The 23,837-nt window shown below is 43.3% G+C and overlaps 2 protein-coding genes across 25 annotated transcripts in view; one reads left to right on the forward strand and one right to left on the reverse strand.

Moving 5' to 3' along the window:
• The window catches only part of RAD51B (RAD51 paralog B), a 400,405-nt gene that overhangs the window by 66,308 nt on the left and 310,260 nt on the right, over positions 1-23,837 (reverse strand). For 8 of the 14 annotated variants that reach the window (XM_082225644.1, XM_082225646.1, XM_082225642.1 and 5 more), the window contains one exon: positions 8,825-9,351. The exons of 5 other annotated variants lie outside the window; for them this stretch is intronic. In XM_082225644.1, coding sequence (XP_082081770.1) covers positions 9,270-9,351 — 82 coding nt within the window. In that variant the 3' untranslated portion in view covers positions 8,825-9,269. Of the gene's footprint in view, positions 1-8,824; positions 9,352-23,837 lie in introns of those variants that run through there. One more of the 14 variants, XR_014220574.1, reaches the window with a different exon arrangement.
• LOC309534852 (uncharacterized protein) overlaps positions 1-23,837 on the forward strand; it is a 250,741-nt gene that overhangs the window by 61,954 nt on the left and 164,950 nt on the right. For 7 of the 11 annotated variants that reach the window (XR_014220875.1, XR_014220878.1, XR_014220879.1 and 4 more), the window contains 2 exons: positions 19,086-19,128; positions 20,945-20,997. The gene's annotated coding sequence lies outside the window, so the exon portion shown is untranslated. Of the gene's footprint in view, positions 1-16,259; positions 16,409-19,085; positions 19,129-20,944; positions 20,998-21,134; positions 21,356-23,837 lie in introns of those variants that run through there. The other 4 variants (XR_014220876.1, XR_014220886.1, XR_014220885.1 and 1 more) reach the window with 4 other exon arrangements.

Genomic DNA, 23,837 nt, shown 5'->3' on the forward strand with positions numbered 1-23,837 from the left:
GGATTTTGAAGCACAGTCTCGGAAATGAACGAATGTTTAACAACAAGAGGGTTTCTTGACTACTCAGTCTTTTCTCCTACAGCACGTCTTGGGTAGATTCAAATAACCACATGGCTATTCAAATAACCACATGGCTATCATTTGATCAGCTTTGTTCTCCCTGATGGGTACTGATTCACATACTCCAAAATCTCTAACCATAATACCTGCAGAAGCAATTATTGATAAGGGTGAATGCACAAGGCTGTGGATAACATAGGTGGCTCAAGGCTTAAATTGTTTCTGGGCAGAGTAAGGATTCGGTGTTTCTGTTCTTACTGGAGCAAGGCAATAAGGTTCTTCTTGTAGCTTTGAGCTGATGTGTTCTCAAAGGCCCCTGAGATTGAAATCAGTCTTACCAGATGGCTCTTGCCATGTTAAGATTCAGATGGTCATGTAGTTCTTTGGAAGCCTTTGATGTAATTGACTGATTAACCTGAACTATCAAATGTTTCAGTAGTGTTAATTTATTCAATTGCTGTTTTCTAAAATAAAAAGGGAGAGATGTGTGGACAGTGGCATTATATGGTTTAGTAACTAGGGTGGCACTGGACCTAGTTGTAACTGAGTGGAGTCAGGAGTTTCTTGTTGCAGAGAGACACAAAGTTTTTGTATAGCTTTTTTGTTTTCCAGACTCATCACAAATAATGGTTTGAAGGCACAATATACAATTCCACTGTTGATACCAGATTTAATCCTGTCATCTGCCTGGATAGGATGGGAAACTTATTGGGAACAATATATAAACTGCTATAAATATTTTGGAGAAATAGCATATATGTGTAAAATAACTAAATACATGTTACTGGTTTTTAAACTAGTGTAAGATTTCTATTCATCAGTTCCAATGAGTACTCTCAGACTTTATTCTTAAGAGCTTGTGATCTACAGATAACATTTACTAATGGAAAGTAAAAACTAACTTAGTATTCTAATTTCTTCTTGTTTAAACAAGTCATCCTCTCTACTGCATTAACTCCTGATACATATTTAAAATATCACTCCATCATCTCACAGCTTCCTCTTTACTAGACCAAACAGGCCCAGCTTCCCCACTTTCTCATGAAAACGTTTCAGACTTCATTTGAAAGAATAGAAAGTGGACCCTCTGTTGGAAACAATGTAAATACGAATTGTATATTCTAGGCCACAACCATTCTTCTTTAATGACCTACGGAGAATTGCTTTTATTGCTCTTCATATGAAAAACGCACAGTAGGAGAGGCTGGTTCCTGTTTCATTTTCATTGCTCATGCTGCCAATTTCTTCAGAAAATGCACCCGTTATTTGTGTGTTTTAACTGCTTCCAGCTGCACTTCCATTCCTTTGACAATTTGTTTTTGTGAGGCTGTGGATATTTTTGCACATGAATCCTTACTCACATGCATGGGCATAGCCAGGATTTTTGTTGGGGAGAGTGGCAGGCCTTTTGATGGGGCGGGGCGCAGAACCTCAGTTAGCTATGTCTTTTTATTGATTTATTATTGATTTGGGGGGCAGCTGCCCCCCTGCCCCCCCGGCTACGCCCATGCTCGCAAGAGAAGGATGCATTGTAGAGTTTGTAATCTTAAGACTGTTAAGTTGTACTTGTGTATGCATATTTCACTATAGGTGCCACTGCATCATTGGTGTTTGAATACTGAAACTGTTGAAGTTTTCAGTAAGGCTGCTAAGATTTTTGGAACAGGGTTCTGAATTGTCAGCATGACAATATTTGAACCAAAATAATCTTTTAGTGAATTTCAGTAGCAAATTATGAACCCATAGATGTTGTACTATTGGACATTGGAGCTTTCTTTCCTTTTGAGGATTTACTCATTGGAAGTACAATGCATGCCAGCCAATGGGGTAAAAGGGAGTAAAATCTCATGGGACTGTGCATGAAGTCACTAGACATAACTCAAGTACTGATGTTCTTGCAAGAGATAAGTCAGGTACAAAGCGGAATGGGCAAATGAAGCTTAAATAAGCAACAAAGAGAACTGTAAAGCTAAGCAATTATTTGCTAAATACTCTGCTCTGGCTGGTATTTCCCTGGCCATCAGGCCTAATTAAGAAAACCTTCGAAAGGAAAAATAGAAGGTTCAGTTGGAAAAGCTTAAACTCACATATACTGTCATGTGAGCTGAAAGCCTTTTGGCAGCTGTAGCTCGGAATTACATGGGAGTGGGAGGGAGCAGCAGCTATACGTGTGCAAATTAAGCCGAGGAGTACACACTGCACATGAAAAGGAAAGCGGACTCTATTATGAAGAAACAATCCTGCAGTTTTGTGAATTGCTTTCCCTTTTTCTAGAGCAGTGGGCTTGTTAAGCCTGTTGGAGCAAAGCATCCTGCAGCATCTTAAAAGACTGTTAACAAATTTAGCATTGCACTAGCTTTCATGGCCTGGAGACGGTCATATGAAGTCTTAGTAAGCAAATGGCAGACCAAGCAAAAAGCGGGGAAATTTATTACAGAAGCTTATGCCACAACACAATTATTAATCTTTTAATGTGCCACAAGTATCAAAACTTTAAGCAAGGCCCAGTACTATGTTGGTGGCCAGCAGTGATATATTTTTTTTAGAAAAATAGGTGCTGAAACTCACCATGAACATCTCCTTTGTTCTCTTATAATGGCAATGGCATCCACCTGAGAGGTGCTGGAACTGAGTTCCGGCTGGGGAAAAAAAGCCCTGGTGGCCAGCATTATATACCGACAGCAGACTGCTCCACTTACCATATTTTTCGCTCTACAGGACGCACCGGACCATAGGAGAACATGAAAAAGAGGGGGAGAACAAGAAAAAAAAATTCTCCCCCTCTCTGCTCAGTGCCCCTTCAGCGAAGCGGTAGGAGGCGCTGCACAGAGAGGGGGAGAATTCCCCCCCTTGTTCTCCCCCTCTAAAACCAGGTGTCGTTCAAGGTGCGTTCAGTCACCTTCAGGCGGCTATCTTGGAAGCCTGGAGAGCGAGAGGGGTCGGTGCGCACCGACCCCTCTCGCTTTCCAGGCTTCAGGTTCCTTTCGACCTGCTCTTTGGGGTTGGCGGGGGGAAGCCCACCGCCAGCCCCAAAGAGCAGGTCGGGGAGCAGCGGAAAAGGTACGCAGCCTTCCTGCTGCTCTGCGAGCTTCTCGAGCCTGCCGGGGAAGCCCGGGGCTATGGCTACTTTAGCCCTGCGCACCCTCTCCCGGCTGGAGAGGTGGCGCGCGGCTAAAGAGGCTGCTGCCATAGCCGCGCGCCACCTCTCCAGCTGGGAGAGGGTGCGCGGGGCTATGGCAATATGCCCACCTCCCGCAAAAGCGCGGCTCCTGTGGGCTTTTCTACGAGGAGGGAGAAGGGACTGACTGGCCGCGTCAGTCCCTTCTCCCTCCTGAGGAAAAGCCCGCAAGAGCCACGCGGAGCTTGTGGCTTTTGGGGGCTTTTCCTGCCTGCCTCCCCCCTGCATTCGCTCCATAGGACGCACACATTTCCCCTTCATTTTTGGAGGGGAAAAAGTGTGTCCTATAGAGCGAAAAATACGGTAGCAGTTTGGCCGCTGCATTCTGCATTAGCTTTAGGACCACCTTAAGGGCTGCACCACATACAGTGCTTTGCAGTAATCCATTCTTGAAATACAGTGGTACCTCGGTTTAAGAACAGTCCTGTTTAAGAACAATTTGGTTTACGAACTCTACAAAACCAGAAATAGTGTCCCGGTTTGCGAACTTTAGCTCAGACAAAGAACGGAAGCCGAAGGGTTGAAGGGCACTGGCGGCGGGAGGCCTCATTAGGGAAAGCACGCCTCAGTTTAAGAATGGACTTCCGGAACAGATTAAGTTCATAAACCGAGGTACCACTATAATACTAATACTAATAATAGTATACTTCCTAGCAGTGAAAGGTTGCCAGTTAAAGGACCAAATACTAAATCTTGAGCTTGCAGTAACAACACCAGCGAGGGAATGGCCCCAGCAGAGTTGAGCACTTGCCTCAAAAAAGAAAAGAGCCTGGCAGCTACAGCTGCAGTTGCCAACCTTCAGTCCTGGAGCTATTATGAGAAGTGTGGAGCGATTGCTAGCAGCCTACATGGATTTGTTAAGGGAACTAAGCTGCTCTGGCATGTTCTTGTTTGTCGATGTTATTGGTAGGGGAATGTATTAGGCATAATTATTTTGTTTCACACCCGGGCTGGACATTCTCATTGCTACCTATTGAGAGATGAAGTCTCTGCAGGCTCTGTATGTCCACAGCTGACAAACAAATCATGGCCAATTTATAGGTAAACTGAATTTCAATTACTGAAGTTGATACAGTTGATACAAATCCTTCTGGAAGTTATTCACTAACTTGAGGCTCCTAATCAACACTTGTGACATCTGAACATTGAACAATGTTACTACAGAGGGACACAGAAACAGATTGATTTTTAATTATTATTTTTTTAATGCACAGATGCAAGGCAAATCTTGGGGGCTGTGCAAATTGCTAGGATCTAGGCTCCAACAAGGCATCCCATCAAGTAACACATTACATCTTTATGTGAGAAATGAGACAGGCCCTTTCCACAAAATCCCATATCCCTCATCGTGTTTAGGACTCTTGGTCTCATAAAAGTGCAAGCAACTTAGTATGAAAATAAACTCACTGTATAGCAGTGACATCAAGTGCAATTTGAGGCTGTGTCCCTTCCCCTTGCACTCCATTTCACTTCGTTGTTGTTTATTTTCCCTCAGGACAAGACTTTTTATTTATTAGTTCTGGATTTCATAGTGCTTACATCTGCCATCAGATCACTTTGCAGCTGGATCCTCTTCAGTACATTTATTTATTTATTTATTTATTTAAAAATGTATTTTTATATACTGTGGGGAGACAGTTTTGTTCCAGAGTTTGAATACTGTAAAAATAAGCAGTGGAAGGAAGAATATATTATCTTCAAATGCCTACCACTTTTATCAGAGCTTGTAGCAAGGGTAATGATCCTAGGCTCAAATCTTTGGGCTTCAGGATCACAAAGATAGGGTCCAATTTGAAAGCAAGTCGAGTTGTGGCCTGTACTTTGACAGCCTTTGTTTTTGCTCTTTGTAGGTGCAAATTGTCAGAAAACTGCAATTTCCTGTTCAAACATGCCCTCATCGTGCATGACATCAGGACTCTAAACTTTAGAGCAGAGGTCAGGGGTCAGCAACCTTTTTCAGCCGTGGGCCAGTCCACCAGTCCCTCAGACCATGTGGTGGACCAGACTATATTTTGAAAAATAATAATGAATGAATGCCTATGCCCCACAAATAACCCAAAGATGCATTTTAAATAAAAGGACACATTCTCCTTATGTAAAAACACGCTGATTCCCAGACTGTCTGTGTGCTGGATTTAGAAGGCGAATGGGCTGCATCCAGCCCCCAGGCCTTAGGTCGCCTACCCCTGGCAGAGGTGATAAGGACACAGGCTGGAAAGCTTGTGCCTGCAGCTGAGATGAAGCCTGGGACATCTGAACCTGTGAATTCACTCTGGCCCCTTGGGCAGCTGGTTCCACTCTGCAAGGCAAGTGTGCCCTAGAGTTCCGGGGAGGCGTCACAGAGCTGCTATAACTATAAGATCTGTAAGATTGCTCTCTCATGCCTTCTGGAGCTGTGCTTGTGTTTTCATCTCCCTTTTTTGGTGCTTCCTTGAAGCAGACTTAACAGAGGCCCTAACCACCTTGGAAATAAAGCCAGCGTGCCTCAAAGATGGCCAGAAGCAAAGGTGCTGTGTTTCTCCCAAATTGCTGCACACCAGGGAATTTGTGGATGGCTGTGCCGGCTGCTTGCACTGATTTCTTAAGGCAGAAGGCAAAGAAGTGGCCCGTTAGGCGATCCTGCTCAGAATGAGGGTTGCAGGACTCACCAAACAGAGCAGAGCTGGTTGGAGCAAAAAAATACAGTGTACCAAACAAAATGGCACTCCTTTTTGGATAGTTTAGTTAGGAGGCTTGCCAAACTTCCTGCCCTAAAATTTTGGCTACGTGACTCTCTGGCTACAGCCTTCTCTCCACTCACAAGAAATAGACAGTGGACAAGGGAGGACAAAAACCTCATGAAGAAGATTGAGATTGGGACAAACAAATGGGGGAGATTTTGTTTGGCTATTTGAAGAGGAACAGGCACAGGAATGAAAAGCTGAAGAGGCAAACCACAGGGACAACCACCACACAGGGAAACTCAGAGGAGTTCAGGAAGGAAAACACAGAGAACAACCCAGAGAGCCCAAGGCACTGGTGTTCAACTGGTGGGTCGGGACCCACTAGTGATTTATGGACTGATTCAAGGTGGGTCACAATAGGAGCACTACCACCATGCAACTATATGGTAACAGATTAAGAAATGTGTCCCCAAATGCATGTTTGGGTTAAAAGTGGGTCCTGGGTATGAAAAGGTTGAGGTTGAGGATGCAGTAGAGGAAGAAAGAGAACAGGAGACACAAGAAAGAAGAAAACACTAGCAGATCACTTAAAATGCCCAGCTAAAGGATTATCCCAAGAGAAGAAAAGACCCAACCCAAAACAGCAGGGTAACTGAAGGGCAGAATGATTCCACCCCTTAAAAGAGGAGGCAAAAGGCCTCGCCTGTCAGGTCCAAATGGGAAGTGTCACCCTCACAATAAAATGTTATCCAGCCTAATAGAGCCAAAACATGTATGCACTGTACTGTAAACAGAGTTGTACAAGGCTTACAAAGCATGCTTCATGGAAACGACAAACAACAAAGCAGGAATGACAAGCAACAAAGACTGTAATGGACGTTTGCAGATATGGAAATAGCCTTAAGATTTAAAACGGGGTCAGAATATTGTCTAGAATCTGAGGCATGGGACTTAAAGGGGGTGGGGAAATTGCTTTTCTTCCTTTTCTGCCAAAAATCTGCCAACAACTTGGTGTAATTTCAAGTATCTCACTCAGTTTCTCTATCTTTAAATTATTTTATTTACAAAGCAGTGAAGGAAGGGATAAAACTTTAAATGATGAATGTTTATAAATATACCAGTCCCTTGGGTGAAATATCTCCAGAGAAAATGACAGAGAAAAATATTTAAGAGCTTTGTCCTTGCAAAACCATTATGTTCTGACAGTACAGGAGAATCTAGTTAAACAACTCTTGCATTGTAGAGGTTTTTGTGTGTGTGTTTTAATTTTAAGTACACTCTATACACATTCTCTCTTTCTGCCCTCCGCCCCCTGAAGATTTTAGGCTTACACAGACCATGGTAGTTCCCCGGAGACCTAAACGTCCTTCTGTGGAATTTTCCTTGCCATTCAGCCTATTGTGCTACTGAAAGGTCTTGGAACTAGGCATGTGATCATTTGGGGGATGGGGGTGGGAAGAAAAGGAAGGGAAGAACTTCTGTGTCTCTCAATACGTCCACAAAATATTCATTGGCTATCTAGTTCAAATGAGGTTCCTGCTCTATCCAGTTAAACACTTAAAGGTAGGCTATGCCATCAAAACAGGAAGCTCCCTTTTCCTTTAAGTTACTCAACCGGTAACACAGAAGGTGGGGAGGATTCCCCCATTCAAGAACTAATTTGCATTTTTTAAAAAATAGGGGCTCAATGAAACAGAACAATGCAGTTGGTAGCTGTAGCAACAAGTTCTTTGTGACTGGAGAAGACAGCCAATGTGAGGATATGCTTCCAAAAGATTATCTTCGGATTGACACTATCCTGTCTACGTGTGCATTAAAAATAAAAACTTTGGCTCTATTGATGGCTTGAAGGACAAAGAGAGATGGTTTCTGCTTAACTAAATGGGTTTGTGCCGAGTAACGGTCATGTGATGATATGTTGAGCTCTTTTGCATGCACTGAATCCTCCCTCCCTACTTGAGTAAAATAATTTCCAATTCATTTCAGTGAAGGGGCAGTTCTGGGTTTCCTTTGTGTTTCTCTCCACTGAAATGAATCGGAAAAGTCTTACTGTTTAAGTTGCTGTCTTACTGTTCCGAATTAGCAAAACTGTCTGTTCCTCATCATTTTGAGAATCCTCGGCACCTAGACAGTAGTCTAGCCAGGCTGAGTAGTGGAGATATTTCTCCAAGAGATCTCATCATAACCATGGTATCTCATTTTCACCTTGCAGTTAATTCTCACCTACCAGCCAAATAGATTTGGCTTGCCTTAGGCTGGGACTGAGGTTTTGCTCTGCAGGAAAAGCCTACTGATATGGCCAATTTGCAGTTTTCACTTCAGCTATGAACCAATTGCTCTCTTCTGTAACAACCCAACACACTGTCTAGTGCCATGGGTAGGCAAACTAAGGCCCGGGGGCCGGATCCGGCCCAATCACCTTCTAAATTCGGCCTGCGGATGGTCCGGGAATCAGCGTGTTTTTACATGAGTAGAATGTGTCCGTTTATTTAAAATGCATATCTGGGTTATTTGTGGGGCCTGCCTGGTGTTTTTACATGAGCAGAATGTGTGCTTTTATTTAAAATGCATATCTGGGTTATTTGTGCGGTATAGGAATTTGTTCATTATTTATTTTCAAAATACAGTCTGGCCCCCCACAAGGTCTGAGGGACAGTGGACCGGCCCCCTGCTGAAAAAGTTCACTGATCCTTTGTCTAGTCCTTTGTAAAAACTAGTAGCAGATAGACTGTTTACATCACAGCTGAGTGTGGCTTGCATGCTCCTCTGCAAAACAGCCATGTGAATATATCCTTCCTCTCACGTATGGGCAAATTCTGTCATTTTTTCCTATTAGTTTGGTATATCCTTTAATAAAGCAAGATTGAATGACATTAGCTAATATTTGTATAGTGCTTTGAGAACGGAAACCAAGTAGTGGTGATTCATGTTGATCTTTTAGATTTTACTGGTAATGTGCTATGAAAATCATGCCGTACACATTTTGAAGCATGACAAAGTTCACTGCAGCTTCTCCGATCTCAGTAGATGAGCTTTTGTTGCATCAGACAAGAGATAGGGATCAATATAAAATGTACAGAAAAACACACAACTATTAACTGAAGAAGGAAGTTGCGTGTACTACTTTCCAATATGCAAATGTTAATTGAGGAGAATGTGTAAGATTACAGACTCCGGAGTTCGTTATCTATTCAGAAAAATCTAGTAGCCATCATATGGAACAGTTGCTTCAGACCAAGAAATAGTATCTACACTTATCAAGCACATGTTCGCTGTTCCAGCTGCTTGCAGTCCTGCATATTGTAACTGCTGATGTGTACTAGGGAGTCTCACTGGGGAAACTGGATCAAACCATTTCAGGTTCATTTTTAAAGGTGTCTTTCCTCACTTTTATGGCTTGCAGCACTGGACTTGTTCCTTCCCAACCGCAATATGGCTGGTCCTTTTGATCTGAAACATACAAGAAATAAAACCAGTTTCAGTGACAACATGATGTACTGTGCACAACTGGGTTTTTTAAAGGAAGTTTGAATGATGGCATTTCTACCTACAAAGAGATACTAGATTCTTGGCCCACTCAGAAATCAGCACTATCTAAGACTGCAACATAATGAATTTTCTTGTGTTAGCTAGTTTCCATATGCTTCCTTATCTATCTTCTGCTTTTGATCAATGCATTATCATTTTTGCAAAGGCTGACCAACTGCTCCAAATGCTTAAAACACCAGATCACTTGGCAGGGAGTTCACCTGAAATAGCATCAAATAAAATGAAAATGAAAAACTAGAACTGTGTTGAACAAGACACTTTGTCCATTTTGTATGGCTGTTCTCTTCAACACTTTTGGCAACCTATACTTGTAATAACCTGATATAAGATGAATATATTTATTAGTCACTCCCCCCCAAATGAAACTCAAGGCAACTTTTAAAAATGAACATTGAAACCAATGAAAATCAGCCCCAAATACACAAATAATATATATATAAAGATCCAACTCCATCCCAACCTGCTAAAATTAAGACCCAAAGGCCTGTGTGAATAAGAATGATTTTGCTAATGATGGCATCAGGCATGTCTCCCTGGGGAGGGTACTCCATAAAAGAGAGGCGCCACCACTGACTGGCAACCCATATGCTATCGTATGCAAGTCAAACTATATTATTATAATTGACCTCACACCAGGCGCCAAAGTAAAGGGGGATGCTTAGAAGTGCAAGCTTCTTCATGAATCATGGCATCTAGTATTAAAAGGGGTTAAATTCCACAACAATGACACTGAGATTAAGAGGAACAAGCCAAAATTTAGATATCCCCACTGATGATGATCTAAGCAACTTCTCTGTTCATGAGGCAGACTTGTGGGTGGTAACTGGCACGTCTCTGTTGAAATGGATGAAACTTTGCTGATTTTTATCAGCTAAGGATGTAGACCCAGGTATGTTCCCTACATATCTCAGCTCCCAGAGAATATGTGCTGATGGCAAACAGCCCTCTCTGCTAATCTATCCAATCTCTGTATTAGAGATTTTCTGAAGGCAAAAGTATTTACTAAGGTTGCATGGAGCCAGGAGAGTTTAAAGAAATTTATCTTCCAGCCTTTCATCAAACTGCCCTTGTACAATGTTCAGTATTATAGGGTTTTCATCTACCTTGAATTTTACAATACTGGCCTGGTTTAGGTGATAATCTCTCCTGGTCATCTCCGATGTGGAAGATTGCAACATCCTTCTCCACCCACTGGGCACAGTTGTCCTGACAGACATATGAGCAGGTTTCTATAGCATGTATGTGCATAAATCTAATGCACATAGGTCGGAGCAGTGTGATGGATATCTCAGATGGATAATCTGGGAACTGACCACACAATCTTGGTCTGCACGTTGTCTTTTATACATGACGATGCCATTAACTCTAGGTTAGATTACTGCTATGTGTTATATGTTTCAGAAACCTTAGCTGTGCAGAATTCAGCCATCAGGTTGCTTACCAGGGCAAGATGTTTTGAGCATATTATAACGATCCTGGCTCGGGATTAGTTTCTGGGTCTAGTTCAAAGTGCTGGTTGTGACCTATAAAGCCTTAAACAGCTCTTGACCACAATAACACAAGGACCACCTCTCCCCATATGAACTGATCCAGACATCATCATCATCATCATCATCATGAATTTGCATACTGCCCTATACCCGTAGATCTCAGGGCGGTTCACAACATATAATTACAATATTAAAAAACAAAACAAAATAATTATATGAGGCTCTTCTGTAGGCAACACCTTCTTCATGTGCCTCCTCCACTAGAGGTCTGTAGAATGGCAATGCGAGAAGGGGCCTTTTCTGTGGTGGCTCCCCAATTGTGGAATGCTCTCTCCAGGGAGGCTCGACTTGTGCCTTCATTACATATCTTTAAACACCATGCAAAAACATTTCTTTTCAACCAGGCTGATTAACATTCTATGGCTTTTTGTTTGTGTGTGTGTGTGGAGGGGGGTTATTGGTTAGTTTTTGTTTATGCTTTATTATGTATCTTGCATTCTCACTTTGTATTCTTCTCTTGTGAACTGTTCTCATATCTTCACATGAAGGGTGGTATACAAATTTAATCAATAATAATAACATAAGTGGGACAGACATACAGTGGTACCTCGGGTTACATACGCTTCAGGTTACAGACTCCGCTAACCTAGAAATAGTATCTTGGGTCAAGAACTTTGCTTCAGGATGAGAACAAAAATCATGCTCTGGCAGCACGAGGCTCCATTAGCTAAAGAGGCGCTTCAGGTTAAGAACAGTTTCAGGTTAAGAACGGACCTCCGGAATGAATTAAGTACTTAACCTGAGGTACCACTGTATTGAGTGGGCAAGGGCGGAAAGAAATTGCTCTTCTCTTGCACAGGAAGCAGATCAGCTGAATTATCCAAACATGGCCAGTACATGGCCTGAGGTGCAGTAGGAAAGGTGACTGCTCAAACTTCCTTTGAAGGAAGATGCTGAAGCCAGTCTAAGATCATCCACTCACAGCTATCGGCAGCTAAGGGCAGAATAGCAACCTGGAAAAGCATTCAGTTCTTATCAGGAGAAAAATATTCCAGGTGATAATGAATGACTGCAGATTGCATCTCTTTGTTTGGAAGACAGCTTAGTCCAAAGAGAAATGTTTGCTAGTAATAATTACACTGCAAGGTGACATAGACCTAGGCAAATATGTGCTGCAGCATGCTGGATTTCTTCAGCTGATCATTCAAACAAGCTCCATTGTAGTGCTGAAAAGTAAAGCTCCCCCAAGGCCCCCCACAGGGCAACATGCACCTAGATGAGCTCATCGCTATTGTTCAGGAACAAAGCACTGAAGTATGTCAATAAAGCTGGGTAAAGATGCTGTTTAAATGAAAAGGCATAGAGTCACAGGGCCCGTGGTGAATCTAATAGTGAAGCCTGTGTCCACTGGAAAGTTGGGGAGAGGGTAGCATGTGGACTCTGCAATAAGAAAGGGAGCAAGTGTGTTTAAAAATAAAAAGAGAAGCACTTGTCTTCTTTGCTGTCCTCTCAGCATTATCAGCCATATCACCAGCCAGTAAGACTATGAGATCATCATACTAGATTAACTAGCTATTGACCCAAGTACCTGGAGTCTAGCAGCTAACCTGAAGCTTTCGCCTTGTTCAAGTATCGGAACTAATGTTTCAGACATATTGCTAGCACTGCCACTGCTAAGTAGGGATAGCTGTAGGGCAACTATAACCCAAAAGAGGGATCAGAATTCTGGTCTACTAAAGAGTTCTGAAATAAGACTTTTTCCTATTGCCGAAACACCGTAATGGGAGTAACCTTAATAATGAGCTTAATGTCCTTCCCACTGGAAAGTTGTAAAACACATTGTTTTTAAACACCACTGCGAAAACAACAACAACAGATTAACTCTGGAGAAGATTCCTGAGCTGGTTGGGCCAGGGAGAGAGACATGAGAGACAAAAATAGAACACAGGACTGCTTGACCTATTAGGTGTCACCCAACGGTAATTTATTATTGTAAGCAAGATCTCTATCAGAATGTTAACATTTGCTGTGGGTTCTGTTTTTATCTGTCTATGGAATAAAGAGGCTACTCTGAGACTGTAGAATAAGATGGACTCGGTGACCTTTTTATGTGCCTCAGTTTGATTGCTCTAGTTATGACCAGTGGGAAAATTTATTTATTAAGAAATTTCTCTGATGCTGAGATGCGTGGCGTTTGGTGGCCGAGTCATAATAAAAGTATACTGCATGTGACCTAACCATTGATTATGTGTATGCAATGACCTCACTCCCACATGCTTGCACAAATGACAGTATGAGCAGCAGTGAAGGCTTTAGCAGAGTAGCCCAGCCACTTAAGTAGTTCAGCACTCACTTTAAGAGAAAAACTTTCTAATTTCTCCACCCATGTGAATAGAAAAAGACTGCTCTGTCAGTGTTTTTCCTAATGTATCTCAATCCTGGAGTTTCTGAGAGTTATGTAGCATCTGATCTCTGACAGACTCGCTTGCTGTTTACACTGAGAGCTGGTGTGTGTGTGTTAATGTATAAAGAGCTACTAGCCTATGGCTTGCATGGGAGAAACTGGTGCATAATATAGAAGATTTGTGCCAATATAATAAGCTTGGATGCAAAGAAAACCCAAAGGATCATGCAAGATAAAGTGGGGACTGCACAAATATTTCAGGGTACAAATCATATGGAAATCTTGCCAGGATATACTCTAAATGTGTGCACAAGCCATCAAAATGTTGGGGGGCAGTACTCTAAGGAAAACTAAATGGTCTAAAAGTTTGGAATTTGGGCAACATAATAAGACTTAAAGAGGACCCAAGTGGAAAATCATTATGGAAAACCATATACAGGTGGATGGATCCAATGAGAAAACGACATGTGCTTTCTGGTTAGATGAAACATGTGGGAACTGGGGCATATGGTATTCACGAGACATTAGATACTGTCTATGCTAGATGATTCAGCACTTTTTCCCCTTTGGCTCAGCTCCAGCATAGGCTACAATGGCTTCTGAAGCCAATAGTCTTGATGCTTGCTTGGAAAATAAAACATAGAGTCTTTTGATGCTTGCTTTGACAATATGATACATACATACATACATACATCCAGATCTCAAAGGTGTAAATGTGGCGCTTAGTCTTGTATCTTAGGCAAGTCAATCTTTGTAAAATAAATAAATAAATAAATAAAAAGCTCCAGATCTTTGGGGTTTCCTAAAAAGAATCTCAAGAATTTTTGGGGTGTCCTGGTTTTTACTTTTTGAAATATGGCAACCCTACAATATGATGAGGGTCAAGGTGGCATATACAGAGTAGACAAAAGGAAAGGTGTTAGTGGCTCTTTCTAATTCATAAAGCTGTTCATACAGTGTTGCAAGCCTGCTCTGAAAGGTTCCCTCAGCCCTCCGTGAGTACTGTGTACTCATGGTTTATCTTATCTTGAACATACTTGCACAAAAATGCAAGGGTTTGGCAGGGCTTAGGCTCTGCAGTACGCACTGGAACAAGCCTGGCCCAATACCTGTTAGAACGAGGATTAACATTATCTGAATATTAAACCTGGCCCCATTTAGATATGTATGAATAAAACACAAGCAAAAAATGGCACATTATCAAAAGTGTTTTATGTTAAGAAAGAAAAATGCTTCACCATGGCCCAGCCTAATTTGCCTTCTTAAAGCACAATTCTAATCATGCTTACGCAAAAGTCAGTTTGACCAAGTTCAATGAGAGTATTGCTAGACTGGAGTTTACAGGTCAAGCCTACAACTCTTGCACAGCGCCCACACCATGTCATCTTTATCAAAATGCCAGTCCATACTCTTTATTTCCTTCTTTCCTTTCAGTTTAATCCAGATTTCCCTGTATACGGAAAATCCATTAAGTAAAAATAAGCTATTATACATCTCTAGTCACTATGGTGTAGAGGCTCATTAGTACAATTTTGTGGGGCGTGGGCAATAACAACAACCACAGCAAATGAAAGTGGATGCCTAGACCCGCCAAGTGTCTCTATTTTCCAGGGACAGTCCTGGATTTACAGTAGCTGTCCCAGTTTCTGATTTGATCCCGGAATGTCCCGCTTTGCCTTAGGATGTCCCTATTTTCATTGGAGAAATTTTGGAGGGGATGGATGCTGCTCCCCTCCCCTGCAAAGCACAAGTCTCCATTTTGCCAATCGTGAAGCAAGATTGATAACTAAGAGCTGGTAACATTTGCTTTTGCGCTCTTCTGGTGTCTTTCTCTGTTTGTCTTTATTTATTTAGTGTGCTTGCACAAGTACACAAATACCTGTGTGCATGACCAGAATGGGCAAGTGTATTCAGGAGAGGGGCAAAATACACAGCATGGATACATTCCTTCAAGCACCACCTACTGTGTGGACAGTAAGTGATGAACAGCAATGAATATCCACAACTGGGAGGGGAAAGAATGTGTGGAAGTTAACATGCCAGTCATACACACAATAAAAATGCATCTGATGATGCATTTGTAACACAAAGCCCTATGGTACATGTGCTTAGGATCACTGCCTTAGTTAAAGAATCATTCAGCACAGTACATTATTTTATGTTTAATAACACTTTGTTATAAACGTCTTTTTTCCATGGTGTAAATATTCCACAATCTGGCATGGTTTTCCTTCCTGATTAATTATGCCATTTCCCCCTCCAAAAGTCTGTTGAGAAATTTACTCTTTTATATTCCTTAATTCTTTGCACAAGCTCATGGAATCATAGAAAAGTAAAGTTGAAAGGGACCCCAGAGCCATCCAGCCAAACTCCCTGCAATACAGGAATCTTTTGCCCACGACCCTGAAATTAAGAGTCTCATGCTGTACCCACTGAACCTTCCCAGGGCAGATTCAACATATTATTTTCAACAGTCTGCATGCTGTGGAAAAAAACCACACAGAAAATACAGATATAAGCAGATGGTTGCTAGCTGTAAATGTAATTCTAGTCATTTGAACCAAGTTATATTAAAGAAGAGTTTGGATTTAAGAGGCATACTCCTGGATGGATGAACTGGTAACAAGCACTTGCCATTTAAAAGCCCCACACAGACATGCCAGTTTTAAGTAATACTTCTGAGAGAGACCAGCTACTCCAGCAGAGGATTTCTAGGAGCAGAAATCAGGAAATGGTTAAGTAAAAGCAGGTGGAGCACTTTGAGAGCAAAGCAGGAAATAGCAGTGGGTCTGAATGCATTCAAAAGAATGTCTCTCCCCCTCAGCCTTTGGGCAGCTGCAGTGACTAGCTATCCACCCACGTAGCCGCCTCCTCCTCCGCTGCCCTTATCTCTATCGGCCCCAGAAGACACACAGTCTTGAAGGCCACAAACACCATTGGCCTGAGTAATCCTCTGCAATTCTGAGCCAGGCCCTGGGAGCATTAGGAGGAAGCTGCCTGGAAGGCAGAAGAAACAAGAGACCCACCCAGTGCATTAAGGGCTGAATGAGCAAGAAAACACCCTGTAAGTGCCAGAAGCTGTTCCTGAAAGAAGCTGCCTAAAGCCGAATGCTCCCGAAAAACAAAACAAAATGAATATTCGGGAAAATTATAACACATTTATTTGGAACAGGCTACTTTCAGTCTTACAGGGCTTTAGACGTAAGGAATCACTTTATTCTAAAAACAACGCTCTCAGAGATGGAACCCAGGAACTTTTTGTTTTCCCCCTGTTTGGAATATGTTTTCTTTCTAATAACAGTTTAGAATGACGAATATTCATAGTACAGTCGTACCTCAGCTCCCGAATGCATTGGGAGTCAAACGTTACAGCAACTGAACGATTGAAACTAGAAGTGAGTCTTCTGGTTTTCAAACATTCTTTTGGAAGCTGAACGTCCAACGGGGCTTCTGCAGCCAATCAGAAGCCATGCTTTGGAAGTCAAACGTTTTGGAAGTCAAGCGTACTTCCAGAAGATTCTGTTCGACTTCCGAAGTACAACTGTAACTGATAACTGTTACATCCATCAGATGACAGAGCAGCAATTGCAGCAGCAGAAGCTCCCAAGTTCTAAATATCTTGACTTCCCACCTCAATCCAGCTGTATTCATTGTAAAGTCAAGATGGCTGTGTCCCATTAGTATGAATTTCAATATGGGGAACCTACCTTGTGAGAAATTTGTCTAACTTTCAGAGAAAGCCAATTAAACATGGTTGAATTAGTGTAGAGTTTTTGCTTCAAACATCAGACATTCCACTGTTTGCAACTGACTTTCTGCCCCGAACACCAGTGTTCATTTCTCTCTTTGCCAGCTAAGCTAATGTTTTTTTAAAAGAAAAGGGATATTGCATGGGTGAGCCTTCCACTGCTTGGAGGGAGGTTAACTTTATATTCCCAAGCTTTGTACTTGTCAAGGCAGGAGGCTACCAGGGCATGAGAAAGCCATGCGGGTCCAAGAATAGCCACAGCTGGCAAGCAAGCTAGGTGTAACTGGAAAAATGGGACTTTGCTTACTGTGAACTTATGTTCCCAGTGACACATGAAGGGTAGTCCTGTCTTTCTCAGGATTGCTCAACAGGCAAGATCAAGAGTCTTCAAACTGGTCCTCATCTGGGGAAAGATCCTATGTCTACCCAAGATGCCACCCATTTGGGCGATGCCACCCAAGTGCATGAGCCTTCTAAGGAGTTGCTTTATCAATTGCCAGGATCCAACCCTTCCTCATCTGAGGTGTCAACAGGTCTGTCAAGAGAATACAAAGATGGACCTTGGCTTCTTTAAGAACTTCATGGGAGGATGGGAGCTTGCATCATTCTATATGGCACCGTCATGCTCTAGAAGTTGTTGGAACAAGTTATCTGCCAGGGAGATTTCACTACCCAGCTTTAGCACGGAATTCTGCTTTCTATGGCCCAGGTCCAGTGCCCCTTGCTTGCTGTTACATGATGCTGTGCTTCACACTGCAGACTTCTTGGCAAGGACTGGTGTGTCTGGGTGCGTGCATGCACGCACACGTCATCTGATTACTTTATTGGTAGTGGTGATCGATTGCAGCCCAAGGACTGCATGTAACTTTTATATGCCATGTGATACATGTGTAGTCAGTTTTTCCTGTCTGGAAAATAGCTGTTGTGTAATTTCTGTTCCACTTTTCCAGCCATTGAGTGCACCCATTAACTGCTCTCACATAGTCAGGGGCCAGGGGTATCGTGCACCCATCTCAGTTCTACTCCAAAATTATGCCACTGTGGCCATGCTCAATAACCATGCAGCTTTCCTAGCAGGCTGCATTCTGTGGGCTCATCTGTTTCTCCTCCTAGCTACAAGAGGTATCTGTGGTCTTCCAGATGTTGCTGGACCACAATTCCCACCATCCATGGCAATTGGCCATGCTAGCTGTGACTTATGAAAACTGGAGTTAAACAACATTTAGAGGGCCACAGGCTCCCTATCCCTGCTCTGCACCTGGAAATGGACACCTTGCCCCAGGGGTGAACTTTGGTAATTTTGGGTAATATGGCGTCCTGAGTGAGGCCAAAATTTGGCACCCTCAAATGGGTCTTCTCAATTATGGATCTCCTTCATTTTGTGCCTCCTCGGCTCAGCACTCTGTGCTGGGGAACTGCCCGTACCCCTCTAAATCTGACACTGCTCATTCACTTCTGTTCAATGTCTTCACTCTCTGGTTAGATTAAAGGTAAAGGTAAAGGGACACCTGACAGTTAAGTCCAGTTGCGAACGACTCTGGGTTGTGATGCTCATCTCACTTTACTGGCCGAGGGAGCCGACGTTTGTCCACAGACAGTTTTTCCGGGTCATGTGGCCAGCATGATTAAGCTACTTTTGGCAAAACCAGAGCAGCGCACGGAAACACTCTTTACCTTCCCGCCGGAGCAGTACCTATTTATCTGCTTGCACTTTGATGTGCTAGGTTGGCAGGAGCTGGGACCGAGCAACGGGATCTCACCCCGTTGTGGGGATTCAAACCACCAACCTTCTGATCGGCAAGCCCTAGGCTCTGTGGTTTGGACCATAGCGCCACTCGCGTCCCTTGGGTAGTTTAGGAAGGGTCTTTATGGTGTCTGCGCCTGATATAAGGAACTGCCAGTCTCACTGCTGTAACCCTTGAATAATGTGTGGTCCTCTTTTGGGTCGGGATAACTATCTAATCTTTGTTTCTTCTTTCTCCCTCTTTTCCAGGGCCCACAACTATGATTGAGGTCAACACTCCCTCACTGTCCCAGTAAGTACCACAAATCCGCTTGAGGTTCTTGTAGAAGAATCATGACTTAAAATTTGAGAACAAAAGCTATCTTGCAATTGCATGGTAAATGAGTTCAGCAAAAGGTAGCAGACCAAAAAAACCCCAAAACTTCTTGCTTGCATAAAATCCCAGATTGTGCGTCTGCATTGGGGCAGTTCACTTTGTGTCCATTCTGACTTAAAAGAGGCTTTCAATAGACTTTTGAATGCAAGGACTAAGGGAGGGTGAGAAATTAGAAAACTTTTCCTTAAATCTTTGCCCTCTTCAGAGCAAGCACAGACATGGAGAGAATGGCAGATATGCATGAGAAGCTCAGTACCTCTGACCTTGTGACCTTTGAGTCCTGTATTCCAGGAAATGTATTCTTCCTTTGCCTTGCCTTTTTTTTAACTAGTATTTACTAGGCCCCTCCTGGGATCCCCTGGTCTTCTCTTTGCTGATGATCCTGTCTTGTGGCTTTAAGGGAACACAGCTATTTGTGGATCAGCATTCAGACAACATGGTTAAACATTGCAACAAAACGGTTAATTAAATGTTTATGAAGTCTCCCACAGTTCTTCCAGGGGAAAAGCAAGCAAACAACATTGTGTAATTCAGACCCATTCATCCACTTGCCTGAAGCTCCGTGACACAGTGAAAGATTATCTTGCATTAATCCTGGTTAAGTTAACTCAGCCAATTCTTCACCCACTACAAGGCAAAGGACTTCATCAGAATCCTGCCTATCCAAACATTTGTTTTGCCCATTTCAGAATCATTATTTTTTTTAAAAAAACACCTGCTACGTGAATTTTTTTTATGTAAGTGCATTTGCTTGAGAAACAAGTAGCTTTTCAGACTATATGCTTTCAGGTATGTCAAAATGAAATTGTTCTGCCATGTTGCACATATTAATTTTTTGTTGCACAGTTGATAGTGGAAAAACAGTTTTTTTCTGGGATTTTGAAGAATTTCAGGAGGTACCTGTTAAAATTCAAATAAAAGCTTCAGAAGTGCAACTCGCGCAGAATTGACTGAGAATGGGTGAGGATTTCCTAATATATTTTGGAACATGGCTTCTTCTTCTTCTTTAGCCTGCTCATTTTACCAGAAATGAGATTTCTACACCCAGAAAAATGAGAGTATGTGAATCAATACAGTTGTACTGATTTTTATTTTAGTTATTACACTGCTGTAGACTCAAGTCCTGTTGCTGATCTGCAGTTATTGCTCATCTTCCAGCCTTGAAACATTGATTATTATCACTTTGATGAGTAGATTGGCATGCTGATAATTTTCACAGTTGCTTCTGTATCCTATATTGTAGTGTCCTTACGTAATATAAATATTGCTTGGCAAGGCTTATCCTTTATTTGCATCCAAAGGTATTAGAATGCTAGGAGGAATCATTATTAATTTCTTTCCACTGCAGTCTCAGCAATATTGCAAGGCTGTGGTTTGCACCACCTATTTTCAGCCTGGTTCGCATGGTGTGCAAGCCAAACTATGGTATACCGAGACCACAAGGATGTGCAGGCTCCTGGAGACGAGCCTGCAGTACTTGCTCCTCTAAAGTTCTTTTTACTCTGTACTGTGGAGCATGTTGATTTTCCACACAGCTGAAACACTCTCTTTTATATGGTTAAATAAACAGAATATTCTGAACTGCATGAAAGGAAGGCCAAACTAGACATGAAGTGGGAGATCCCTGTTTGGATCTTCTAATGCCTTTCGCTTTGCTATTGTGTGTTTGTTAAATTGGGGTTCTTGTATTGAGAGAAAGGGGTTAACCCTTCCCATCATTCTGTTTCCCCAGATAAATTTTCCCCAAGTTTCCTCAAGCTGCTATTGGGCACAGGATAGAAAAAGGTATCTGTATTTATTATTGATTTATAAAAAAATATTTATATATCACTATTCATTAAAGAAATCAAAGTGGTTTACAACCACACATATATGCAATGAAAACCATGCACATATTTAAAATCAAATATCAACTATTACAGAAATCTAAATTATTAATTGCCTGCACAAGCCTGGCAGCATAAGAAAGTCTTCATCAGACATTTAAAGATTAAAACAAGAATCTCTATTGGCTGAGCATTCCAGAGGACTGGGTCAAGGACAGTAAAAACTCAGTTTCTTGTTGCCATCAGATGACCCTTGCCAACTCAGAACAACCAACAACACAGCCTAATACAGTGCCCTGCAGTAATCCATCATTGATCAGGTAGTATCCAGTCAGGCCCCATGAACTGGAATTAATCCCACAACACTGGGTTTGATGTTGGGTTGGACATGTCAGCAGACACCGCCATAATACCAGTCTCTAAACCACTGTGGAGCCAAGCAGCATTGTCTTCCAAGTGTTTAGCCAGCTAGGGAGACACTATGTGCTCCAGAGGTCTGCCCCCCTCTGAACTACATGGAACAACTCTGCTGGTTGGTTCCTTGATGATGCTGTTAGGTTGGGTAACTCCAGGATAAACTGAAATTGTCAGAAGGGACAGACTCGCATTCTGTTCTTTAACACTATTTCCAAACTGAATGCTGCTGTGACTCCAACATAGCAATGCAATGGAGGCAGCAAAGTAGGATCTCTTTGCTGTTCCCTCAGCCATGTGGCAGGCCCAATTATAAGCTTGAGCACATGTTTGGTTGGTTCTAGAGGGAGATTGATGCCGCTCCAGCCCTCATCCAGTCTGTTTCATCGACCATGACAGAGCAAAGTGAGCTTTACGGTGTTTGAATGAGTCCACAGGAGAGAGACTAGGGCCTCAGCAGGATCACTTGCTCTACCCACCGGAAAGCCTGTTAGAGCAGTCAGGAATCTATCAGATTCCACCAGTCTCTTGGGAGCTGGCCATCCCAACTGGTCCCCCACCTGGGAAGAGAGATTGACTTTGGAGGAAAGAGTTAACACCCCCTCAGTTGCTGCAGCCTCAGTCAACTCCCTCCCCTGCCACTGCTTTTAGGCTAGGAAAAATACTTCCACATTACATTCAGTTTAACCAGAAACAAACACTCCAACAGTTCCTCCTTTCACTTCCAGTTCCTGGGAAATCACTGCTCTATTTTGTCCTTTAGTGAAATTTGCAGGGAGGCAGAGAGATTTTTTTTAATGCTACTGTACTCATATATCCCCCTCAAATCTGCCTATATGGGCAGCAGACATTGCTGAATGTGTTTCAGTTTCAACTTTTATATAATTAATACAACCAACCCATTGTGAGAATAAACACATTTTTTAAAAAAGGAAACTGTTATATTAAACTAACACAACTGTCATGGGCTCAGGGGCTGAGCCACAGGGGAAGGAGGAGATGGAGAGCGAAGGGGAACAATCTGAGGGGAGTTCAGGAGGGTATGCCAGTGATCAGAGAGATTCCATGAGTCTCTCCAGCGAATCAGAGGATTCCCAGAAAGGGGCCCCCAAAGGCAGGGCAAGGGGGCCAGTGGGGAGTCTCCAAGCGGCAGCTGGAAATCAGGGGTAGCTTCCCCACCAGAGCGTAGCGGGGGGGGAAGAATCCCAAGGGTTAAAACAGGAGCCTCCTGCAGGAGGAGAGAGTGAGGCTGGACAGACCACGCCTCCGTCAGAGAGTGGAGGGGCGGAGGGAAGAGCAGGTCCGGCCAGCCTCCCTGAAGGAGAAAGCAGTGAGGGGAGCAGTGTAGCCGTTAGGAGGAAAGTAGGCGGCTGGGGGCGCGCGCCAAGTTCAAATGTGGAGGCGCGCGGGCCAGCAGAAAACCCGGATTGGGAGCCAGGTCCTAAAGCCCGCCGGAAGGGTGGGGAGGAGTCAGAAGAATCCGCCTCCGAAGAAAGTAGGAAGGAGGTAACCCCAGAGGGCAGGAGGACCCGGAGGAGAAAGGAGCAGAAGGAGGAGAGGAAAAGGTGGAGCAAAGCTCGGGTCTTGAACTGGTGTAGGGGCGGGGAGGAGTCAGACGGAGCTTCGCCGGTCTAAGGACTCAGACGTAGCGCTGCACGCCACGGATGTCAAACCAACAATGAACCACAATAAAGACTTTTGTTTATAAAGAGCAACTGACGTTGGTCCTCTGTGAGCTAGGACCTGAGGCAGCGCTGACAACAACTATTCCAGAAGCTAGTGTGGGACAGGTTATTGCCAAATGTATGACTGTAGCACAATAATGGCAGAGCTTTATACCAGAGGGATGCAAGATTGACTCTGTTTTCATGGGGGAAATGGGTGGGTTGTGGAATTATGCAAGAGAAGCAGTCTGTTGGATGGCCATCTGTCATGATGATGTAGTTGAGATTCCTGCATTGCAGGGGGTTGGCAAACTACATCAGGGGTCGGCAAACTACAGCCCCCAGGCCGAATCAGGCTTGCCAGGGTTCTAAATCCGGCCCGCCTGGCCATTTAAGAACCTGCCACAAAGCCAAGACTCCAGGTGACGGCGATGGAAGGAAGAGGCCGAGTGGTGGCGTCTCTGCCAAACGCTGCGCCTGGTTTATCTCAGCATGGTGCGGGGACGTCTCTGCCAATCAAACGGCATGCCTGGTTTACCTCAGCGTGGTGCGGGGACGTCTCTGCCAATCAAATGTCGTGCCACGCTGAGGTAAACCAGGCGCGGTGTTTGATTGGCAGAGACGCTACCACTCAGCCTCTTCATCCCGCCACCGCCCTGGTGCTCCTGTGGCTGCTACCACTCTGCATCCCCATGAGGGGGGCGACAGCGGCGTTCCTGGA

This window comes from Podarcis vaucheri, assembly GCF_965113315.1.
Source record: "Podarcis vaucheri genome assembly, chromosome: 1".
NCBI lineage: Eukaryota > Metazoa > Chordata > Lepidosauria > Squamata > Lacertidae > Podarcis > Podarcis vaucheri.